General features: G+C 36.8%; 2 protein-coding genes across 2 annotated transcripts; one reads left to right on the top strand and one right to left on the bottom strand.

Annotated features, from left to right (window-relative positions):
• Positions 1-933: 933 nt before the first annotated feature.
• mrpl46 (mitochondrial ribosomal protein L46) lies at positions 934-8,468 on the bottom strand. Its single transcript, XM_026930844.3, has 4 exons — positions 8,214-8,468; positions 7,333-7,534; positions 3,697-3,867; positions 934-2,044 (listed from the first exon to the last, which is right to left on the bottom strand). The coding sequence occupies exons 1-4, from the start codon at positions 8,442-8,444 to the stop codon at positions 1,797-1,799; spliced, it is 852 nt and encodes a 283-aa protein (XP_026786645.1). The 5' UTR covers positions 8,445-8,468; the 3' UTR covers positions 934-1,796.
• A 370-nt stretch (positions 8,469-8,838) lies between these two features.
• mrps11 (mitochondrial ribosomal protein S11) lies at positions 8,839-25,669 on the top strand. Its single transcript, XM_026930274.3, is given in 7 exon segments — positions 8,839-9,066; positions 10,151-10,267; positions 11,120-11,218; positions 12,558-12,687; positions 15,536-15,550; positions 15,552-15,602; positions 25,366-25,669. Coding segments are annotated over 7 exon segments (609 nt in total). The 5' UTR covers positions 8,839-8,977; the 3' UTR covers positions 25,474-25,669.
• The last annotated feature ends 27 nt before the right edge of the window (positions 25,670-25,696 follow it).

Here is a 25,696-nt window from a genome sequence, read left to right on the forward strand (position 1 = left end):
ATGTTCTCCCCATGCTTCAGGGGTTTCCTTAGGGTATTCCTGTTTCCTCTCCCAGTCCAAAGACATGTGCTGTAGACTGATTAGCATTTCAAATTGTCCGTAGTCTAAATGTATGTGAATGTGTGTGTGATTGTGCCCTGCAGTGGGTTGGCACCCTGTGCAGGGTGTCCCGCACTTTGCACCCCGAGTTCCCTGGGATACGCTCCAGGCTCCCGCTTGACCCTGCGTAGGAGATATATATATATATATATATATATATATATATACATACACACACACACACACACACATACACACACAAGTCTATAAATATTTAGACAAGGTTGTTGTTACTTTAGGTGTCTACCCCAGTGTACTGGAATCTCAGTGACCACGGTATGGTTGTTGGTGCTAGACAGGCAGGCTGGTCTGAGTATTTTCAGAAAATGCTGATCTACCAGGGATTTTCACTCACCAGTGTCTCTAGAGTTTATGCAGAATGCTGCAAAAAACATCTAGTGAGTGATGTGGACACACCTTGTTTATGAGAGACATCAGGAGAATGGCCAGACTGAACTGGCAGGAAGGCTACAGGAAACTCAAATACTCAACCACTCTTCACAACCATGCTGAGCAGAAAAGCATCGGTGCAGGCCACTCAAGTTCTTCCACACCAGCCTTGGCAATCCTCATGGCCCTCGCTTTGTGCACAGGGGCACTGTCATGCTGGAACATGTTTGGGCTGCGTAGTTCCAGTCAAGGGAAATTGTAATGCTACAGCATACAAAGACATCCTATACAGTTGTGCGCTTCCATCTTTGTGGTGACAGTTTGGGGAAGGCCGATATACGGGTGGGATGGTGAGGTGTCCACAAACTTTTGGCCATATAGTGTATGTGTTTATAGCAAGTAATAATGTACGTTATAGGCAGAAAAACCCCGCTATGACCCAAATCCGTTTTTTTTTTCTTTTACTGTTTTCCAGAATTCAACCACAGTGACATCCAGCATGTTTAACATGACAAATCATTTAAGTATTCACATTTGCATTACAGAAATGATGTTTAAGGTTTGAGCTGAGAGTAACAATGTGAAATTTTTTTTTTTCAAAAAGAAATTTCAAAGAGATAATTGATTTGAGTCAGCATTACATGACTTCCATCCATCCACACCTGGCATTAAGAGAACCGCCCAAGCATGGAAAGGTTACAGGGGCTCTATTTCCATCAGTATTATTAATATTGATGATCAGTGACACAAAAATGACATAAAACATATCACTATAAAATCTAAAAAGATGGACTGAGTCAACGGGACAGAACAACTGAAGGTTGAGAGTCAACTTCATGTGGCTTTTTACTATAAAAGAATGATGACATTCAATTTATTTTTCAATACATGACAAAGAAATACAAGCGAACATATTTCGAACTTTAGAAAAGACCGGATTATTATCTTTAATATACATGTATAATGTGAAAAGTTATTCTTCTGTTTCATCTGTGGTTATGGAACTGGAACAGAATTCAATCAAGATCAAGACCCCCGCTTCACTCCAACACACACTGTCCATCACACCTGATTCATTTAATCAACTCATCTGGAAATCTGGATTTATTTAGTCAGGTGTGTCAGGCTTGGTCACAGAGCCATAACTGATTATAGCGTGAAAATGGAGCTGCAAAAAAAATGAACATTTTATTTCTGATCAGCAGACGAGGCATCTGATTTGTGACAATCCCACTACACCGAGTCAGAGCAAGCGTCTTACATAAATATGTATGACATTTCTACATGGGGTCCAGTGTCTCAGCATGTCACAGATTTAAAATAAATCGCTTGACCTGCTTCAGGTATTCCGGCTTGAGATAATCCTGGAGCTCATCCTTTCTCACCCACGCGAAGGTGTCTTTCTCCAGTGGCAGATTGTCGCTACCAGAGAGCACGGCTTTGAAGAAAAACACCTTGGCTCCTATTCTGTTCTCGGTCTGGATGCTTTCGGGGAATTTGTATTTGTAAAATCCACATGGGGCATTGCCAAGGAAGGTTGCGTTCAATTTTGTGCCTAAGTGCAGAAACAAACAAAAGCACTAATTATTGTATTTAACATTATTTCAAAATTTCCCCCTATACTTACGCAGCTTATACAGCTAAACAATAAACACTTATACACACAGAGTAGTCTTGATAAACGCATGGTATTGTTTTGAAAATATATATAATATATGTATATATAGTGGTTATTAGACAGTAAGGAGAATTTGGAAAAAATGTGAAATCTGTAATCTGTATTCCTTTAAATGTCATTGTAATTTTTTTCCAGTGGCTGAAATTAACAAAAACCACAATCAACTGTGACACAAGATGCTTTTTTACTAACTCACTGAGACTGGATCAGCAGAGTCAATCAGCATACAGCACAACCAACACACTGGCTACATCCCAAACGAATAATTAATAAATAAACCAGCTGGTGCCCACAATTTTTACATACTGTTTATTGCTCTAATAAGTGATTTGGGATGATACACACAGCTCTCTTGTTAGTGCAAGTGATAACACAAACGCATAGGCATTGTTTCAGTACTCTTTAACACGCCCTTGTCAACGTGCCCTCACCACTTCCCCTTGGCAGAATCCCGATGCCATCTTATGGGTTGGTCCATTCCTCTATTAGCTCTAATTAGCGCAAGTGAAGTTGGTTAAATGACCCTTTGGAGGGATGAGGGATCAAGTCAACATAGACGTAGACTTCAGGAGTAGAACTTGCCCGGAAATCATTGAGATCTGATGCCATTTCATTTTTGGTTCCAAATGAAATAGTGAGTAAAGCTGTTTATAGGTCGAAATCTGGGCAATAAAAAGTGAATTCATAATGTATGTTTTTCTCCAACATCAACTAGTCAGTAATCGTACCTGCAAAGTGAGTTATGCCAATGAATGTAGCAACAAGCTAACAAATAAACTGGCAAATTGCTACATGTTATAATTTTAGCATTAGTCTAAAGTTGTGCTTGGCTTATTTTTATCATTTAAAACTTGATACATAAATTGAAATCCATGTATCTATTACACACTCAGTAAACACATACATTAAAATGAAAAACACAATGAAATCATGCACTTAATTATCACACAGCAAAACAGTTTCCATGTGTAGGTGCATTATCTCCTACACATCATCTGCTGCCAGTAAAGAGGTTACTGTTGTATCAGGCCAACAGAAAGTATTTACATGGCTGAAGTGTAAAATGTGCATATAAATATTGTGTAATTAGCAGGTAGTTGTGCCAGTTATATAAAGAAGCAGCTCTGATTAGTTTCCATAACCTGACGGAATTTAGTAGAGTGTGTCATGTGTACACAGGAGCGACTTATAGTCTGGAAAATATGTTAATTCCTTAAAAAAAATTAATGATGCATGTATTACAGAATCAGAGAAAACTGTGTTAGTATGATTAACCACCTACAACTGGATCCCTTGTGCACCTGGTTAGTCTTCACTGCCATTACAAAGCAGCTCACTTGTATCGGATCATTTTTTTGCCTTCTTTTTATATCCAGCACAAATATTTGTACTCTCGTCTGAATATTTTATCTGGGTGTTATTTTGCTCTTGGAATGAGTAAAACCCATTATAAAGTTCATATCAAAATGACCGAGTTAAATCCTCCTCTTGGCGCGCACACACGGTGTAAAGGGAAGTGGGCACATTACCTGGCAGACTGGCGAGGGCACGCTCTGCGGTCTGCCTCAGCGTCTCTCCCGCCTCCCACGGCAACTGAGGCAGAAGCCAAACCTTCTGAGAGCCAACATCCTGCTTCACCAGCAGCACCACGCTGTCTCCCAGGCAGCGCTCAGCCGAGCTCACATCTGTGGTGTCAGAAGCTACAAAATGTTTGGAGATCACTGACTCAGTATGACACACTTAGCGCGAGTTGTGCTCGCTAATATTTATCCTCTAAATGGCTGCAGTGTGGGAAGAAGACCAAAACCATCTGTGGCCCGTGATATCACTGTTGTAGTTCAAATTATATCAGGAAGAAAACAATTACAGCATAGCTATTTTATCAGGACACACACTGCTTATGGATTAACTAAGGCCTGGGCTGCACGGCATGATTTATGTTATTTAGACACCTCTATTAATGTAAGAAAGGTGAAAGACTCCAGTATGCTTGTGCGATATGATAATTTAATCGCCTCTACATGATTTTACATTGCTACAATATCACTCTAATTATATTATATTTCCAGACCTTTATGCTTTTTGCTTAGAAGCACTACAATTTAATATTGGAGTACACTAGCATGAGTTATCACTCAAATACACCAAAAGAGCAGTCTTTTTCTCCCCAGCAAAACGGGAGATGAGCGAATTGATGGACTGGACTGGACTTGTGAGGCACCTTCACTTTCTATCTTGGGAAATCTATTATTGTATCTCTGACTTAGCTACCTTGAGTCGAGTATATAGTAACATCAGTTAACTATATTTATTAGGGAAAAATAGTCAAAAACGTTACTTTTGGTTTTCAGCCGAAAGAGGAAAAAAAAAAAAAAAGGATACAATTTTTGAACTAAAGATATGAAATAGGCCCACAACAAACTGTCAAATCTAACACTTTACAAATAATGTTGATGGAAATGATAATTATAAAGTGATTACATACGCTGGGGTTTTTTTTTTTGCTCTCACATGCTCTCAGTTTAAACACTTTGAGCAACAGAAGCTCAACAGTGAAAAATGTCAGCCATGTGGACATTAGAAAACTGATTTTTAAAAGGATTATGTTGAAAATATACTGCTATTTTTTTTACTGTTTGCAGTAATCATCTAAAAAAATTCCATCATACAGGTGAGTTTTTGCCACTGCCATCCAGCAGTTCCTGACTACACAGCTAAAAATATACTGCTGTGTTCGAGGCGAGGTTGCAACTTGTAATTCCCGGCCTACAACCAGTAAAAGTCACCAAAAACACCCGTCACATTTGAAATATCTACTCATCAACTTGGGGAAGTCTTTTCCACTACCAGTTCCTTTCCTGTTTACAGAGTGACATCAAATCAACATGGCTGCACACCCTGTGAACAGTGTAAACTTTTAAATTAGTTTATAGCAGTATTGGCTTTAGATCAGTTCATATACAGACACAATACATGGCTAAATCTATAACGCTGACCATACTAATCACTGTTTTGCATCATCAATAACACTTGTTGCTAAGCTACGTGCTATTGTCCACTGGCAAGCTTGTTGCTAACACTATTGATGCTATTGTCTGCTGTTGAAGCTAATGCTATTGTCCACTGTTGATGCTGTAAAGGCATTTTAAGTCCAAAATGTTGCAAAATGGTGGGAACTGACATTGTTACAACCCGCAAATTACCACTTACAAGGCAACACGAACGCAGCATTATTACACCCTCCCATAGTCCTCTTAAGCATAAAATGCTGGAAATGCTTGTTCACTGTCTTTATTATTAAAAATGTGTTAGGTTTTTTTTTTTTAACTGTTTGTGGCACATTACTACAGAATCACTTAAAAATCCACCATCCACATGAGCTTTTGCAACTGCCACAGTTCCCGAGCTGGTAATATTATTACTCCTTTCCTACTCTCCTTAAAACGGAAATAAAACATTGCAATATTTTAAAATGGAAAAGCATGAACAGGAAAAATCAATATAGCATAAACCTATTTGAAAACTACTTGAAAATTTATATTAGACTCTCCTATATTAGACTCTCCTAACCTGACCTGAGACACAAAATGTCTGTTGTTGTCTAGAGTCCAGCACTAAAAAATAAAAATCAAATCAACAAATACTTCATTAGCTCTAAACTTAATTTAATCATTTAATCCTCGTTGGGGAGACCCATCCTACGAATCATGTCAAGCAGAAACTGGCTTGGACTGCTGGATCAGTATCCACTGATAGATAATATATAATTGCCAGTTATCTATGTATGTATTTACACACACACACACACACACACACACACACGCATAGTACTGTGCAAAAGTCTTAGGCACATGCAAAGAAATGCTGTAGAGCAAAGATGCTTTCAAAAATAATGAAATTAAATATTTCTACATTTAAAAAATACTATAAAGAGCAGTAAACAACAATAAATGAAACAAAGTCAATATTTGGTGTGACGACCCTTTGCTTTAAAAAAAAAAAAAAAAATAGTAGTCTCAGGTACCGTTTGTGCAGTTTTATAAGGAAATGAGCTGTAAGTGTTACTGAGCATCTTGCAGAATCAGCCACAGTTCTTCTGGAGACTTTGACTGTCGCACTTGCTTCTTATTTTTGCAGCAAAACTCAGCAGCCTTCATTATGTTTTTTGTCTGAAAAGTGTCTCTTATGTAATATGCTGCTTTCTTTACTGACATACAAACACTTTTCTGTAACATTTAATTTTGTGCTAGAAAAATAATGTTTGGAAATCTAAATGTTTTTGTACTGAATCAATAATGTAGAAGTCATAAAATAAAACTCTATAACAAAGTTTGTACTAAAAAAAAATTGGATGCCTAAGACTTTTGCACAGTACTGTATATATATATATATATATATATATATATATATATATATATATATATATATATATATATATATATATATATGTGTGTGTGTGTGTATTTGTGTAAAATATTATATATGTACACAAAAAGATTTGATATTAATTTGATCTGCATTTTAGTTTATGATATTTTATCAAATTGTTTAAGTACAAATAGCATCAGTGAGCCATTACTTCCAAGACAAAAGTACATTGCAGAACTAAAACTACTTCTCTGTTCTGGCACCAAAGCAGAGGAATGAAGTTCCGCAGGCTGTCTGAAGAGTCGATTCACTGTCTGTCTTCAAAAGACTGAAAGTCCACCACTTCACTAAACACGTATTGAGCAATAAATCTATACTTTAAATAAAAAGGAGGGGAAAAAACTCGACTTGTACTCTGTTCCCTATTAAGGGCATCTATCAAATGCTGCAAATGTAAAGCGCAAAATGAAAGCAAACTTCAGACAAGAAACTTTTTGGCTGTTTAAAGACATTTGGAGTACGAGGAAAATTCTGAACTTTTCATTTTTGTCTTTCATTAGGTTCATCGGTGGCTGAAAGAGAATAACAGCAAACAGTGTTTTCTCACTGCATAGGAGTGGACAAATCTCAGAAAGCTCAGTCTAGCTTGTGCAGTTATTAAAGTGAAAAGTAAGTGGATTAGTATCAGATTTCAGCAGATATTTGCCATTACATCAGTGCATGCCTATTTCATTGCTACTCTGAATTATATATTGAATAGAATACATCCCTTTAATTTCATTAGAGAGTCTCCACACCTTTCATTCTCAGAGCAGGTTGGAATAGCTTGAGTTTCTGTTCCCATGTGTCCTCCAGATCCTGTGCTGTGACGATCTCTTGACCTCCGTAGCCCTCTTCATCATCCGAATCATAATCGGCATCCTGTTTGCGGCTCATGCGCTCGGCGTCCTCCAACAGCCGCAGCTCGTGGTCCGAGAGTAGGCTTCTCTCCAGCTCCATCTACAACAAGACCCACAGCACAAGGTTAAAACTTTTTTACAACAAAGAGCTACAGCAGGTTGAAGTCTGGACAGAGCTATACAATGTTGCTGAAGGGCTTTTAAACTTTTTTTAGACATGTATAAATATATACATGTCAAATCCCTGGAAAATGCCCTTTTAAATTGAAGGAAAAAAGCGTGATGTACAACGTGAGCAGCGTTTGTGGACAATCTCACCACTATCAAGTCTCTAGTGTCAACTGAAGTCTGCTTTCTATTGTTACTACAATACTAAATATTGCGTATGAACTAATAGTAAGAGTCCTGATATCTGTATTGTAGCAAAAATGGACTAAATGTGATTCCATTATTCATTACACAGTGATGTATTCTTCAGGATTTAGGTGCTTGAGCTGAAAAGCTGAATCCCAAATGGCTTCATACTTAAATGTGCACTACCCAACTAAGGTCAAAGAAGAAGTCACGTGGGATTCAGCATCCTTTTAACTACATCACTGCACTATAATATATAAATAACAATAACAATCACGCCTTATACAGTGCAATCTAGGGCTGAATGTGGGGATTTAGCCAAAATGTAAACAGTTGCACAGCAGCCACACTGTAGAAAATATCAAGCTGCTCATGCTGTCACTCTAAACTGTTTTTTTTTGTTTGTTTGTTTTTTTGAAGATGACCTGGCGCATGAGCTCCATGAACTTCTCCTCCACCGGGCTCGGGTCCTGAGAGATGACCGGAAGTCTCTGCAAGCACACGGCGCCGTGTAGAGCCCAGGGCGGCGGTGGACTTGCGGTCTTGACTTTCTGAGCGCTGGAACAAACATATCGCACTGCAGCTTTTAACCTCCCTGGTCCTGAGGTAATTTGCCATAACGGTCTCCAAGCATACCTCCAACAGGGCGCCGCCATTTTTGAAAGTACCCACAATGCAACGCTGAGCGAGCGTTTAGGGATGTGTGGGCTAACAATTATGGAGATGGTGGGTGAGACTAATGATACAATGTAGTTTTAAGCTAATATATTAAAGGCTGTTTACAGTGTTTATAGAACATAACAGCGCCTAATGTATTACAGTGTAAAATTAAAGTGTACTTGGTGCCTGCGTTTGCAAATAATAGTAAAGTTCGTGACCTGGCATAACGACCACCCCTCTGATTTTAAAGAATGGAACATTCCAGATACACGCGACCCCGCAATGTCATGCCGTTCTGTTATTTCCAACCCGAATTCTGACAAACCCCGTCTACTCGCCCATGATTGGTTATTACACACAGACTTCCTCAAAATACCTGATACTAGCCAATCCTTGTCCAGAAAGCAGGAGCATACTAGCCAATCATAAGAAGGGAGGCGGGATTTATCGGAAAACGGCTAGGGAAAGCTAAAGTGTGCTGTCAGTCGTGGCTAGTTTTAAGATAGTCAGTAAATGGCGTAAAAGCAAAATGTATAAAGTAAATTCTGCGTTATTGTCGTTCGTAAGAGGGGCATGTCAGCAGCTTCTTGAGCCTTTGAATTTATCGGGAAGAACAACGTAAGTTGTGTGTGTGTGTGTGTGTGTGTGTGTTCGGCTAACTAGCATCCTATAAACTGCTAGTTGGATAATGGCATGTCTGTTGTTAGAAAACTAAACATGCAGTGATGTGAAATGACTTGAATTAACTTAACGTAGCAGTGCAGTATTCCACGTACTTGGTTAATAAAACAGTAAAATAATAATTTAACTGGCAAAAGTGTTTATGAGAATTACTTTAAAAGCTGAGTAGATAGTAAGAGAACCTCTGCAGCCAGTGTAGGCAACTTCTTTCAGGGGTAAGTATCAACTGCATGCTCAAAAGCTACAAGTCACCAGATGACCTCATAAATTAATTTGCATATTTACTAAGTCGACACGACTTGCGTATCAAAAACGTGTTACATGAAGAAGGTTTTCTGAAGTCAGTCTGCTGTCTCATCTTGTATTACCAGTAGCTGTGATAGTAAGCTGGAGAGCTGCATCCCGTGCAGGAGAGTTGCTAACATCTCAGGATCAAACCAGGGACTCTGGAGCTGTGAGGTGGCAGCGCCACCCTCTTTGCCACCATGACGCACATTCTCGTAATATATCAGTCCCTCCAGGATTTTGCGATCGCAGAAATTAACACAAAATCAAGCAAACTCTGCAATATTCGGAGGTGCTTGCGATTTTTCAGAATTACTGCAGATTTGAGCCAAGACTCATCATTTGACGTCATCACAACACACATTCAGCCAAAGTCATCTATGATTCATGTGCGTCAAACATGAGTAAAGTTAAAAGGTCTCATTTACCAACAATCATCACTGCAAAAGACCAGAACAATTTCATGCAATTGCAGTTTCCCCAATTCAAGTAGCTTTCTGCAAAAAAAAAAAAAAAAAAAAAAAAAAAGCAACTCCGCAAGTTGCACCACAAATTTTGAAAAAAGCCGCAGCAAAATCAAGCATTTTTGGCCACGACAATCAAAAAAACCTCTGTGAAATCCTGTACAGACTGATATATAAGCTCTATATTCTCATGTTTAGCATTAAGGCCAGATTTTAACTGGTCAACAACAATGAACTGTTCAGTATTAATTGTCTGCTTGTTTCTAATGCAGAGGAGGAAATGTTGTGCGCACACTTTACTCAAGTTCTGTCCGATTACAAGAAGCTGAAGCTCAATCACAAGAGCTCACATCCAGCGCGACTTCTCCAAAAAGCTCCAAAGAGTTCAGGTAGGTCATGAAACCAGTGCAGAGTTACCTTCTTTGACTCCTAATGTTCCCACAGTGACACTACATTAGAAATTACAAAAGGTAGAATGGCTCGAAGGATCCAAACGCTGTTCTGAGGATGTAAAAGAGGGTGGAAATGGTTATAAAGACAAATAGTGGGTGGTATTATGTTGTTATTATTAATTAAATATCAGTTCTCAAGTCTGATTGGTCAGAGTGTTGTTGACTAACTTGTATTGCTCCACATAAACAGATTTTTAAAATGTGTATGATGGTTAATATGGTGACGTTTTCATTAAGAAGACATTTATTTAGCTTTATTTTTGAAAGGACACTCCAGTGTCCTAACTTTGTGACAGTCAGAGAGGTAAAACTCTTCTTTAGGTTTTCCACAACATGTAAGTTTTCAGGAAAGAGGGCTTTGTGCTTTGTCGTCTCTCAGAAACACGACAAGCTGATTTATTTTTTTTTGGAATATTAGTGATATCATAAGCAATGTTTAATGATAAATATCTTTATAACCCCTATAGCCAACTATACAGAAATTTGCAGAATGACATGTTTAGGGGGTGGGAGCATTTTTGTTGCTAACTACTTTTAACTTTACTTGGTTAAATAAGATTAGGTGTAAAGATGCATGTTGGACTTATTTAATTTCAGTGTCAGAAATGACCAGTTACTTACAGACTGCATGGAATGTGTATAAAGAGCTTAAAGAAATAATTCATGTTAATTTATAAATGATAGACATGTCTAATTTTAACAATATAGTACAATGTGCATAATTTTTCCTAGCATGCCTAAATAATCACAGTTTAGTGTCATATTCTTTCTTTTTTTTCCCCCCCTCAGTGTTTATCCTCCTTTTCCGGGCCAGGACAGTGGTTTAAGATGGGGCGGCAAAAAGTTTGAAGAATTACCAATAGTTCACATTAAAGCCACCTATAACAAGTAAGTTACTGCATTTTCAGCACATAAGGATTTGGCCATGTGTGACTCCACTGAATTTTCCACTGAAATTTGCAAACTTGTTCAGGTTTAGATGTATTATGATGTACTGTAATACCAGTATAAATGACCTTGCAAAACACAATAGCTGGTAACATCTAGGTACCACCTTTTAAAATATGCTACATGATGTTTGAGACTTTTTCTTCCACAATGAGACGTACTTCCTCTTCCTATTGAAACTGCATGGATTACTTGGCTGGGAATAATTATACTTTATACACCGGGATTTGATTTGCTCGTAAAAACAAAATGTGGAGATGTAGTCAAAAATCATTGTCCATTTCGAGCCTGACAAAAGTTTAAGCATTTTAATGTTAGATTAATGACAAAAAAGGATATTATCTTTCAGATTTACAGGATGTAAGATTTTGAAAATGGTCCCTCTTTGGTGGAAAAATGCTCGTGCGTGCTGCCTGAAAAACATTTTGTAACATGGGTTGTGCGTCGTTCTCAACTTTGCATATTAATCTCCTGGCTGCTAGTGCGCACATTCAGATAGAATTCACGGCTGTGTCCTAAACCACATACTGCACAATGGGTAGTATTACTGGCAGAGCAGTGTTTTGTTTTTCGAAGCTACTGAATGTAACTAGTCAGTTTTTTGTGTGTTTTGTGTCTTAAGAAGTTGGGGCGTGATAACGTTTAACAATGTATGATGTACAGAATTACAACCCAATCACTGCAAAAAATGACATCAAGTGGAAAAGTCATCTTGGAAACACCTTGAATATAGTCACATTTATCTAATATTTCCTATTATAAGATTACAATAAACCAAATATAAGATTATTAAACCTATTTCAAACATTTATTTCTAAAAAGAAGCAAAATTATCTGCCAGTAGAATAAGAAAACTACATGCTTGAAATGAGTAATAATGTCCAGAAATAGGTTTAATGATCTTATCCGAGGTTGTCTTTTAAACATTCTAAGGCAAGATAAGAGAAAACTGTGTGTCTATAAAGGCTAAGAGCAACATGTGTATAAAAGATGAAAATAATTTAATCTTAATATGTACCCGAAACCTTCGCTCTCCTGTTGAATGTGAGATCGAGGATAATCAGAAGAGTGTAAGTTCAAATCCCAGAGCTGAGCAAGACCCTCAACCCACAACTGCTCAGCTGCATCCTTGTCTCTGTTTCTAAAACGCTTTGGATGAAAGCATCTGCTGAATTAATAAATGGAACCTGGATAAGTGTATGATAGATCTAGAGAATCAGGCAGCTGAAGCCAGGGTCTGAAAGAGGACCTCTGATCAAATTCTCCTTCTTTTCTGCAGCACTCACATCCAGGTGACGGACAGTGAGGGTCAGTCCTTGGCCAGAACCTCGTGTGGGACAGAGGGCTTCCGTAATGTAAAAAAGTCCACTCCCATTGCTGCCCAGACCACCGGCATCTCAGCTGCTGCGGTAAGATTTGTTCAATCAAGATGAAATTACCCCTGTTAGTTTGATCTCGTTTCCTAAACCGCAGTTGGCATCCACTTTAATTAGCACAATGTGCAAATCAAGTGCAAAATCACAGGCAGGTCAGAGAGCTTTTCAGGCTGATGAAGACAACGGGAAAAGAGCGAAATACGATAGATATCATATATAATATATATCACAAAGAAGATTCAGAGAGGAAACACTTTACCCCCGTGGTAGATTGATCATGCAATAGGAGATGAAGTACAATGCAGGGATAAAATACAAAACAACTGAATGATCTTATCAGCGTAGAATAGTGGATCAGAGGAAATGACATTGGAGAGAACACACCTAAAACCTTTATTTAACTGTCAACTAAACCAGCACGCAGTTCAGACAAAGATTCCCTGTAAATTAACTATTAATACACAAATAATTGTATGTATAATAAAATATAATGTCATATATTGTGCAGCTACTGAGCTGATTAAGGAGAACAGCAGATGTAGACTTGTATATTTGCTGAGAATTTGTGTAAATGTCTGCTTTCTTAGTCAGCCAGGTTTGTTTAAACTGGTTAGTGTGGATGTTCCACAAATAAAAAAAACTCATTAGACGACAGAAAAAAAAATCTTCTTGTAGGTCAGGTGTAGCACTTTCTACATTTGCATATTGAAAAGTAATAGTGCATTTAGTTTATAGTGAATTTTTTTAAGTTTCTTTAAGTTTTTACACTTTGACCATTCTGATTAATTCCACTAAAGGATTTAATAAAAAAGAACACATTTTTTATAACATGTAAGTGACTTTAAATATGTATGCTGTCCACTGGATGGCACCACTGTTCCTTTTAGCAATGTATCGAGGCCATATGCTATTTAAAGTTACTCAAGACTTAAATAAAAAAAAAAAATTCACACAGTTTATCTGAATTATTTATTTATGGTTAGTTATTAGCCAAACACTGCATTAAAATCACACTGGGTGTTGTATAGGCTTGCATAATGTAGATGTAATTAGCATATATTGATTATGATTCTCTGTATAGCAGATACAGTATTCTTTGCATTATGCAAAAAATAAATAAGTAAATAAATAAATAAATAAAAGAGTAAAGGTCATGGTAGAAGGGGGGGAGAGAAACAAAGGAGAAAAGAAAATGAGAAAAGAGACTGTTGAAGGTGGAAAGAGAGAAAAAGGAAGAGAGAGAATGAGAAAGAAGTAGAATAGGAGAAAAATGAGGAAAATCAGAAAGAAATCCTGTGAAATAAGCAGGTAGGGAGAAAAAGAGAAAAAAAAAAACAAAGTGAGAAAGTGGGGAGAATAATGAAGAGGAAGGAATGGGTGAGAGAAGGGGTCCTACAGCATGTATCTGTGCTGTGTGTGAGTGTAAAGCAGAGCTGCTGATTGGTCAGATGTGGAGCTCATGTGGACATCACCAGTGGCAGCTGGAGTTCAAACTGACTGATATTCTGTTCATTTATTTCAAAAGGGAAACTATCAAATAAAATATATATATGTGTGTGTTTTAGTATTTCTAAAATTGGTCAAAAAACAAATTCCTCTATTCTTGCTGGAAATATGTTTGGAATGCAGTTTATACAGAGCATTTTAAGCTGAAGCTGAATAAATTCCCCCCCAAAAAAAACGTTAGGTGAATAACAGTAAGAAGTATAAAAAGCACGAGGAATAATAGAAGGAAAATAATCCAAACATTTTTTATTCCTCTTATACCACAACTATATACCAACATTAATAATTTTTTTTGTTTTGTTACAAAAAAAAAAGACACGTCCTTATGTTTGTCATATTGTAGATATATTTAATGTTGTGGAACATTGTGCAAAACAAGTTCCTGTTCCATCACTTATGAAATTATAGCAGCTATAAATCGTCGATCCCTCACTAGTCCCAGCCTCTCTTTATTTCTTTCTAATAAGACAATAATGTAGGTTGAAATTTTACAGAGAAAGTGTAAAGTGTAAAATCCTCTCCTGGAGACTTTTACTGTGTAACTGTTACAAAGTGCTGACACTGGAGGCTTCTAACGTAAACGCTAAATAAACGTCTCCTCACAGAATACATCACCATATCAACAATTACACAAGTTTTTTTTTTTTAATCCCTATATATGGTGCATCTGCCATACAAGTCCCTGTGTAAGTTGTTACTATATAAGCAATAATATATTAGATTGAGTACATTAATATAAACTACTGTTGTCAAAGCTTCTGTTACAAAAAAAAATCAATCAACACCTTCTGACCAATCAGAACTGAGAACTAAACAGCTCTGTGGTATAAATAACAATTCTCCAACAATATATTATGCAGCAATGGCACTGGACTTTCTGATTAAGGCTTGTTTTCCTCTTTTGCCTCCTTCTGAGAGGATGTGTTTCTCCATCTATTATTGGCGGTATGATTTTCCTCAGACAGAAGTACCTCAGACAACTTTTTCAAATGTGCATGTTTTTTTCTATTGAGAAATTTCCTGTACATTGAGTTAATGCACTCATAAATCAGACAATTAGGCCGATGGACAGAAATATCATTCAGTTATACTTATCCTTCACCTTCTAAGCTACCTCTGTGGTGTGATCGTAATTTCATCAGCGTCTGCGGTGGGGGAGTTAATGAGAACCCCGCACTGCAGCTCCACAGATAATAACTGCATGACTTTATTCTCCCAGCCCTTCATTTACTGTGCAGACACAAGCAGCATTGTCTAAATCAGTCTTTTTCCCCAAGCCCTCACAACACACCCCCTATGGTTTTGTTTTGCTCCTGTCATTTATTAGCCTTTAATAGAACAAGTGCCTTACTTTGTGATTGTTTCCTTGTAACAGAAGGCACAGGCGAAGGGGGGTGACGTTTGCGCGTGTCCTAGTCAAAGGACTTGGTCCAGGGCGCTTGGTGAGTATTGCTAATTCTGGATTTTATTGAGATGTGTATGAACAGGTTAACTGTGTGTGTGTGTATATATAATATGTAATTTTCATATAACTCAATAAATATAGGGCTGTGCCTAGCGATGGTTAACTGAGTTACCACGGTAACAGCCCCCAGTGATGGTAAAAACTTGTTTACCACCAGTTTTACAAAAAAGTAAATAAATCAGATTTATTTCATGCAAATTATAGCAAGACACTAACTAGTATTCCAACATATGAATAACTTTTAAACATGTTGGTTGATGTGAACCCTAACCCTAGCATAAATTAATACTACATTTATCATACCTAGCGTAGATGAAATTGTTCTAGAAACGTGTCAGTTGAGCGCTTGAGAGGGCGGGGCATAGTGTGCTGTTGCGGTAGTCAGGTATCATACCTAACCTACACACAAACTCATCTCCTGTCTTCTTAATTAGCCTAGGTTATGTGAACATAAAAATAAATAAAAATTTTTTAAAAAAATTAAAAACTATCCGCAGTTTTGTCGTCTTTTGCTGACCTGAGCACACAAAGCAGTATCAGTAAGTGTGGTCATTAAAAATGGGCAAAAAAATTACACACACAAACATATTCACAGGCATGGAGCATTGCAGAGAATCTGTTGCATGTGAGCACTTCAGTTATGCGAGCACTGAGACACGTGCGCTTAATTATCCCTTGTTCATCAGAGTCTATGCTTTGCTTGTGAGTCAGGTTAATTAATGTAAAACAGCCATGGCCTAAATTTTAAAAAGTTAATGTAATCTTTATTTTAGTACTCTGACAATTTGTTTAAATAGTACACTAAAAAGTTGAATGAACATGCATATTTTTATGTGATTTTTATTTTTTACCTTCACCTTTGATAGCAGTTTGCTATTATTAGTTGTTGTTTTCTTTGCTGCTGCTGCTCCTGCTGTGTGTAAATACTTGGCTTAACAGTTAGCTTAACTGTTAACTTTTTACCGCAGTTATTTTCGACACAGTTACCCAAATAATAAGTATGGTTCTTTTAATGACGTTTCTATATATATTTCTATAAACGCACAGTTTGGTTAAATGTAATTTGCAAATTAACTGTGTTAATGTGGGAACGGTGTTAATTTTTTTTGTGGGGAAGAAAAAATAGATGTTGATTTTAATTATATGAAAATGGCAAACCACTATTAACAAGTGGTTGAAGCGAGAGGAGAAATTATAGTCTGCATGGTGTCTGAAAAATCAGGAGCCAATGGGAATATGTTGATTTAATGCAAATATATTGAGCAACAAACATGATACAGCGGCTGAGAAAATGCATAGAGTGTAAGGGTGAACACGTAGAGCTATATGTTGTAAATAAGAAATACAAAATTAAGCATATGTAGTGTCAGTCTCCTTGATTCCTGACTTTTTTGGACATCATGTATATACCTACATTTGAAAGGACACCTAGCATATGAAGTGAGTGTAGAAAAATAAGAATAACCTTGTATGTATCAAACTTAAGCTTAAAACCAAAAGCAATTGGACTATAAGGGACAGAACCAAGGTGCAGAAATAAGCATCATACTGTCTAGCACACCAGCATGGTACCAGTTGCTCGAGAATTGAAGGACATGGTGAGTGAAAACTGGTTTCATTTGTTGGATAGAAGAAGAAAAGAAACCATGAAGCAGCCGCAGCAACACAGCATCAGCTAAGACATGGCATATACATCAGTTATGGCCTTGAAAATGGAAGGAGAGCTCTGTAGTAGTTGGATGCTTTATCTGAGTGGCACGGATTTGTGGAGAGGTGGGGGGGGGGGGGGGGGGGTATTGGGTAAAACGAATGATTAAACAGAGGGAACGAGGAGAAAGAAACTAAATGTACATTGCTGGGTATTAGCTTGACAGATATTTGGACGATAATGTTTTCAACAGGTCTGCAAAACTGGAATGATGCAATGACTTTCAGGCTTAAAGTGACCTGACCCCTTTAAATTAAAGTACTTGTGTTCATATTGAATGAACCTTTTAGAAGCACTTAGAAATTATTCATGTTCTTCTGGATCAGTTCATGGCTGTTTTTATCAGTCGGGTGTGTTTTGCTGCGGTTGGCATTCACAGTGTGCATGAGTCAGTATTAACCACAAGTGCGTTTCTGGCTCTGTTGTTGATGTCCAACATCAGATAATGTTTTCGAATTTTGTTGCCAGTAACTAATTTCCATTAAAATTACTTTTTCAAATACCTGCCAATTGTAAGGTCAAAAACATGTTTCTGAGGGTAAAGCAGAACATCACTATAATCGGAATAAATTAATTGCAGAAATCATGGCAACATAACAGGTTTTCAGAACTGACTGTTAAATCAAAGCGTAAGGATCCACTGGTTGACCTCAGTAATTAATCTTCTAGAGCAGGAGTCATCAATTAGATTTGACCTGAGCCAATAATAATGTGTTTAAAATGAGTACCAACACTGAGTGGAAGCTTATTACATTGCATTAATTTTTTTTTAAATAATGCTCTGCTTTTGGTGTTACCTAAATGTCTTTACATACCTGTGTGAGTAAGATTAAAAATGTTATCCAAAAAAGCCGCTGCTGTTTTACAAAAACGTAAGATTTTTGTAACGTAAGATCTGCACCAAACTACAGATATCCTTCCATTTTTCATCACCAGTTACTCCTCCCTTTCATTCCAACTTTGCCTTGCTGATTTTGTGCATTATGTTTTCTGGTTGTCTGTCCATCCGCCCGTCCCTCCGAGATTCTCATTAGTGTGATCTCTCAAGAACTAATGGTTGAATGTTTGTAGGATTTACATGGAATGATCATTGTAATCAGCATATGAACTGACTGCATTTTGGAATTGATCCAAACAGGGTCAAGGTCACAGCAAGGTCAAATGTCTGAAATAGTTTTTCTTCAATAGAAGCTATTCCTGTTTAAAATATATTTTAAAGGTATTTCTGACATACAAATTAGTAACAAGAATGACTACACTTGTTGGCAGTGGAGTTCTGCATATTCTACTTATTGTTGTGTGTGTGTTTTTTTTTTTTTTTTTTTTTTACTGAAACTCAGTGTAACACCACTCATCTGTTCCAGTCTAATAGTTGAAGCTAACATTTTTGGCTGTTCACATTTCACCTGAGTATGTTTTTCACTTAATCTGATGACATCATCTGTGCACAAACATCTCCAATTCAATACTAATTCAATAATTCAATACTTTATAAAACGTTACCCTTTTTTTCCCCCCAACATGGGTTGTGGAGAATTCACTCAAATGAGCAGACGATCCTGGTTTTAGTTAGAGGTGGCACTGATCCAATACCCAGGATTAGTTTCAGTCTGATACCAGCAAAAAATGTCAGATACTTGAGAAAAAAGAATGACTTCAATTTGCTCCTGTAACAAATGAAATTGTAATGGAATGGTCCTGTAACAAATATTGGAATTGGATTTAGAAAAGATTTTTTTTTTTTTTTTTTAACTGGAAATGTTTACATATAAAGAGACTTGATTTGTATTTTTGTTAGGATTTATTATTATTATATTTATATTTATACTTTTATTATTATATATTTGCAGTGTGTGGGATTTTGTGTGAAAGACCTTAAGTGAGTTTAAAAAAGGTGTATTGATTTCAGCCTGTATTGTTGTGCTTCAGTTAAAAAGATTTTAGTACTTAGCAGATTTTAATAAAAAATGTCGGATGGGTATCGATAGGGCTGGGCGATATTGCAAAAAAATCTCAATATTTTTCAACTTCAACTAAATTTTAACCATTCTCGATTACTATTTGATTTTTTTGTTCTTACATAATGCAATTATAAATAAATTGCATAATTTTTCAAAGATTTTTATTTATTAGAATGGACTTCAGAAAATTTAAATGTGCAAAATAGTAACAGCACCATCTATAGCAAATAGTACAAACAATGGCTCTTTTAAATAAAGAATATTTAAGGAAAGGATTTAAGGAAAGAAAATCATTGTTTGCACTATTTGCTATCGATGGCACTTTTACAATTTTTGCACAACTTAGTTAACCCTTCTTTCTCAGCAGAGTAAATGGGGGACCATGTCTTTTGTGACATGAAATGCCACGGCAACTGAGAAATCAGCTTGGGGTATTCTTCTCAAATCCGAGTTCCTTCCCCGTTTACAGAGTGACGTCAAATCATCATGGCTGCACACAGCATCAGAAATAAACAAAGTAAAACTACTTCCCTTTAAATGGGTTATACTGTATATACAAGTATTAGATTGAGATTAATCAACATACAGACATATTTGTTTGTTAAATATAAAATACTGACTAAACAGTTCGCTGTTTGAGAAAGAAAATATACATCACGTATCCGAGTTAGCTGCCTAGATTGTTGCTTACAAAATATGAACATGGGTGCGTCAATTTTCCCACTTCGCCTGTTGAACGTGCCGAAATGACGTAATTCTGCTGGGCGAATTACCGCTTAGGATATAATGCAGCATTATATTTTTACATAAATTTGTGCATCTGACTTTTCAAACCTGTACCAATTCCATATCTCTGAAGTGATATTTGAGTGATATATATGAGTTCAGTCCTTGGCAAAGTGCTCCCTGTTTATCTTGGTGGTTTTTTTTAAATAAATAAATGTGTGTAGCGCAGGCTATAGGAGGCGTTTATCAAGTTAAGAAGACTGTGTGTGTGTATTTATATATATTATACAATCTCGATTAGAACATTTTGAAAATCACGTTAAAACATTGATTCGAATTAACCAAATTAATCGTGAAAATCGTGAAGACCCCTGTTTCAGATCCAGAGACTTAGGGATGTATTAGGATGATGGGGAAACTGAAGGTTTTAGACAGGGAAAAAAGTGAAATTCCCCTGATCCAAAGCGTACCACCATCTGTGAACCATTGCTTGGGCATGTGTAGCTGCCAGTGGAGTTGGCTTGTGACAGTGACAGCAGGGTGAATTCTGTAGTGTATGGAAAAAAGCTTGTCTGCTCATGCAACAGGATTGTGTTCCAAAATGAGTTCCTGAAAAGGAACCAAAGGTGAGCATCGCTGTGTAATGACGAATGTCATTACATCCTTCTTCATACTGTAGATGCTCATTTGTTTTTGTCTTCAATTTTATCGTTAAATGAGTTGACTCGGTTGACTTTATTTGATTTGGTTAAAGATGTTTGTGCATTAGTAGAGTTCTCAGCTGTTAAAAATATTTAGGATGCATAATTAAATGCAGTGAGTGTTTTTGTTGGTGGTGCTGAAAGGAATTAACTGAAAATTAAGTGGTCTGGAAGTCGAAATACCAATTAGCATGATACAAAGCCACCTATTAGAGATTTATTACTGACATGTTTCCTGTGCTGACTATATACTAAGGTGTTGAATGATAGAAACATAGTAGACATTGTCAACTATAGCTACATAACTGTCCTATTTATGGGCTCTGAATAAACAGTATGGCCGCCACAGGCCAATCAATCCCAGTGGGACAGAGCTTGGTTTACTCAAACAGCTCTAATTTAGGACTGACTGTGGAACTTGAAAAGGCATTTTCACTACAAGATTCTGAGGAGGGCTGCAAAGTTTGGTGATCAATAGGGGCGGAGTTAAGTTTAAATAGCTGTTTCTCAGTAACCGTAAGTCTGATTGAACTCACGTTTGGTGTACTTCAGGGCTACCATCCGCCAATCAGATTTCATCTGGCATTTCACACATTTAGCACTAAGCTGTTGTCACAAAACTTGATAAATATCTATCGACTCTTTATTGTTCAGTGTAAGTTGCCTAGCACTGGACTAAAAATGCTAGGAGGTGTGAAAATAACAAAAAATAATAAAAAATGAATGACAAATACAGTGAGAAGTAAAAATCAAGCTAATCAAAATGTAAGTGAATTAAATGAATGAGTAAACAGCCATTTGATTTAATAAATTTGATTAAAACAGTGCAGATTTTTATAAAATATGAGCTTTGATCATCATTTATCACCACTTTCTGTCCATCAGCATTTAGCATTCAAAATACAAAACTAGAAGTCAGGCAGAAGGATGGAAGTAATCTTTAATTTAAAAAAAAAAAAAAGAAAGATGTTCTTAGAATTATGAGTTGATCATCATTTATCATTTGAGTTATTTCTGTTATCTCTGCATTATTTTATCATATAAGTATCCGTCCACCTTGTTAATCATTTGCCTCAGGTAGTTTTTGTTACTTCTGCCTTGTTCATCAGTTGGCCTGGATAATAATGTTTATATTCAGCAATGCTCAACTAACCATATTTCTTCTGCACACCGATCGATCAGCATTCAGTCCACACAATCTCTTACAATTTAAAGTAGCTGGTAGAGTCAAAAGTAACAGAAAGGTGGAGGAAGTAACAAGATGTACCAACATTAAATGATAAACAAGGCAGACCAAAATGATAAAATGACACAAAGGTAATAGAAATGACATTATAAAATTACACTGTTTTAATTCACATCTTTAAAAAAAAAAAAAAGAATACTGTGCATATTGTCCAGCCTGAATGTTAAGGGTAATTTTGTGGTTTAAATGATTAAATGAAGGATAAAATAATGATGATAATCACAACTCATATTTTATAAAATTCTGCTCTGATTTAATCAAATTGTCTTGATTTATGAAATCAAATGTCACTTGTTTTTCTTATTCCCTAGCATTTTGATCAGATTCATTTTTACTTCATGTGCACATTTATAAATACACTTTAATCAACTAATATTTGTTGCTTTCACCCCCTTCTAAAATATACCTGAAAATACCCCTAAAGCTTTATACTGACCGGTTTGTTTGTTGTGGGGAGAAGAATAGCAATGGGACCAATCTAGAAAATTGCCTGATGTAAAGACAGTTGGCAAAAATGGAATAAGTAGAGGTGATAATAAAGTAACTTTAGTGTATTTTGAGTCACATAAACCGTTGTGCAGAGATTGACAATTGAATATTCTAAGATTATACTTGCAAAGAGAGACTCGTTGACTCAATTGTACCAGCATCTCAATTCAACATGTTTCGATGCATTGTGCAGCTGAGGCTAACACTGTTCATCTAATGTGTTTTATCAACCAAAATCTTGTTTTGTTTAGCATAATCTGTCCATGACATCAATGCCTGTCTCTTTCTTTTTTTACCCTCGTGCCCTGTAAGGGAAAGCGGTTTTTATGAATGCTAATTTTCCAATAAATAATATGAGCCTGACCGTCGACCTGATTGCCCGCAGCAGGTTCACTGGCTGTCGAGTGTAAGCTGGGGGGTGGACATTAAGGCAGGGCGAGAATATAATGAGCTCCTTCAGAGCCGCAGGCAACTGCAGGCTTTTAAGACCTCCATGCCTCCCTTTTTTTCACCCTAGAATATTCAAGAAGCGTCTAGAATCGCAATGTTTTAAAGCTAATGTTAGTCTGGACATGCCAGTGTGGGGCCTACAGCAATGGCTAATATGGAATCGAACCTCAGGGGGTTTGGATAGTGTGATGATGGTTATCTGGTAGGTAAAATGTAGAAAGGATGATGCTTGACATCAACCAGTGAATGAACGTTCATTCATTCAGCTTCGTTAACCGTTTTGTCTTGGTTAGGGTTACGGTGGATCCGGAGCATATCGCAGGAACATAAGGTCTGAGGCAGGAATACACCTGGGATGGGACAGTATTCACACAAAGGGCTAATTTAGAGTCGCCAATCAACAGGAAAGGTTTTTAGCATGTTTGAGGATACCGGAGAAACCGGAGGAAACCCATGCAGACATGGGGAGAACATGCACTGAACAGAGAGTAACCCAAGATCAGGATTGAACCAGAGACTCTATAGCAGTAAGGTGTAATGTTAACCAATGCACCACCATGTCAGCCACAAGAGAACATACATTTAAAATTGTTTTGTCGAGTTTTTTGACATCAATTTAATGTCTATTTACATTCATTACACACCCTAAGAGTAGCTCTGAGTAATATATGATGGCAATTTCTGGCAAGGCAGTGATGGCACAACAGGCATCAACACTCCGGTTGGTCTCAGGACCAAGGCCTTTAACTCTCAAACTGACCAAATCCCATCCATTCCGGCATATTTAAAGTAGCCACTGTTCTTTTACTGTCTTTTACCATCCATGCCCCTTATCACCACTAGATGAATATGATAGCCATGTCTGATGGCAGACATATACCATCATATTCATCTAGTTGCACCATTAGAGCTTTTTATTCCTGCACATTTACACTCATCTAGATTTGAAACACTGTGTATCATATTAACATCATTTGCTGGTTTAAATTTTAAAATTGCAGTTAGAGTGAAGTTAAGGTTATTTATGCTTGTTTTGGAGTTGAGACTAACCTCTTTCATACAACTATGGCTTGCAGCTGTGATAATTAAATAATAACCATAACAGCATTGATACTAGTTGATGGTAATATCATGTGATTCACCCTCATACATCACAGACCCCTGGGGGGTCCTCGGTCCCCGCATTGAGAACCATGGGTATAGAGAATAACGGCCATTAGGGACATTTTTTCATCTTTCTGTGATTCTAATGTAATCCTGCACACAAAGATTCAAGGAAAAAATTATTCTGTTATGTTAATGTAATCCTGCATTCAAGGAAAAGGCTTTTTAAATGGTTAATTCTTCTCGGATGTCTGATACTGATTAGATTGGTGTTTAAGGAAAATTGTGTTAAAACAGTGCATGTTTTTTTTTAATTAAAAGGGAAATTTTCTATTAAATGGTGAAAAAAAAAAAAAGTGTATGTAGAAATTTTTTTGTTTGTGATCACAAGAGAGATTCAAAGGCACACAAACTTATCTTTTATGAGAGTAAAGGTCTGTAGATGTTCTTAAGCCAACGTACCAATTTCTTGGGCAAAAAAACTATTTATTATTTAACACTGATTATTTGTAGTGATTTAAATTTACAGCCATACTCTAGAAGGAGTCTGGAACTTTGCCTCATCCATCTAAAGTTCTTTCAACAAATTTGAGAAAGAAATAAGTGTCCAGTGGCCTGAACAGGATTTTGCAGACCGTAAATACTTGTTGAGTACCTGAATAATATTTGTGTCTTAATCAAGCTAATTTTTCATGTTCATTTCTACAGTTGAAAATATATCAAGTAAGTAGTAACAGTATATTAATAGTGTAAAATGGTGATGGTGCAAATAAACTGAAATCAACCATGTATATGAAAACTATTACTATTACTAAACTATCGCACAAAACAGAAAGTCAATAACAAATGAGTCTAAACAAATAATAAGCCAAGATACTGCATCTGATAAGACACATAAGTTGTGGTTAAAATAAAAATGTGTATAACAAGAATAGCTTGTATACTTTCAGGGAACTTAAAAAAAATAGCATGCAATGCAATAATACCTTTGATCTGGTGTAAAAAAAAAATAATAATAAAAATGTTATATTAGATTGACTATGATGCAGAGACACACATTAATAGGTTTCGTTATAAAGAGATTTAGGACATATGACCCGGAAGTTATCTGTGTTTGGGTGTCCCACATATTAAATTTCATTAGGGGGTAGGAAGGTAAAGATGAAACTTCCAAATGCTACATTGAGAAATGAAAAACAGCATCACAAATGAATATTCCAGTATTCAACTAATTCGGCCTGGCCCTGCTAGATAGTAAATAAAGTAGCAAGGTTGTGGCGTATTACAACATGAAAAGCATTGTGTTACTGTAAACGTTTAGTGGGTGGTTCAATCTTTTCTGTTTCTGTGTTCAGTCTGCCATTAAAGGGTTAACCATGGGAGGACTGGAGATCGTGTCCATCACCGACAACACGCCGGTTCCACACAATGGCTGTCGGCCTCGTAAAGCTCGGAGGATGTAAACCCCAGTAATCCAGTCCGTCTGTGCCGAAAGCATCGACAGCTGAGCCTGCAGTCTGAGCAGAGGAGCTGAACACATTGCTCATTTCCTTTACACAGTATGACGTATCACACTTCATGTAACTATTTGGGGTAGATTTTTTGTGGCTTCTTTGTTTTTTTTTTTAATGTATTAAACCAATGGAATTAAAGAGTTAATTTTTTGTCTTTCCTTTTCCATCGTCA

The sequence above is a fragment of the Pangasianodon hypophthalmus genome, chromosome 11 (assembly GCF_027358585.1).
Source record: "Pangasianodon hypophthalmus isolate fPanHyp1 chromosome 11, fPanHyp1.pri, whole genome shotgun sequence".
NCBI classification, from domain to species: domain Eukaryota; kingdom Metazoa; phylum Chordata; class Actinopteri; order Siluriformes; family Pangasiidae; genus Pangasianodon; species Pangasianodon hypophthalmus.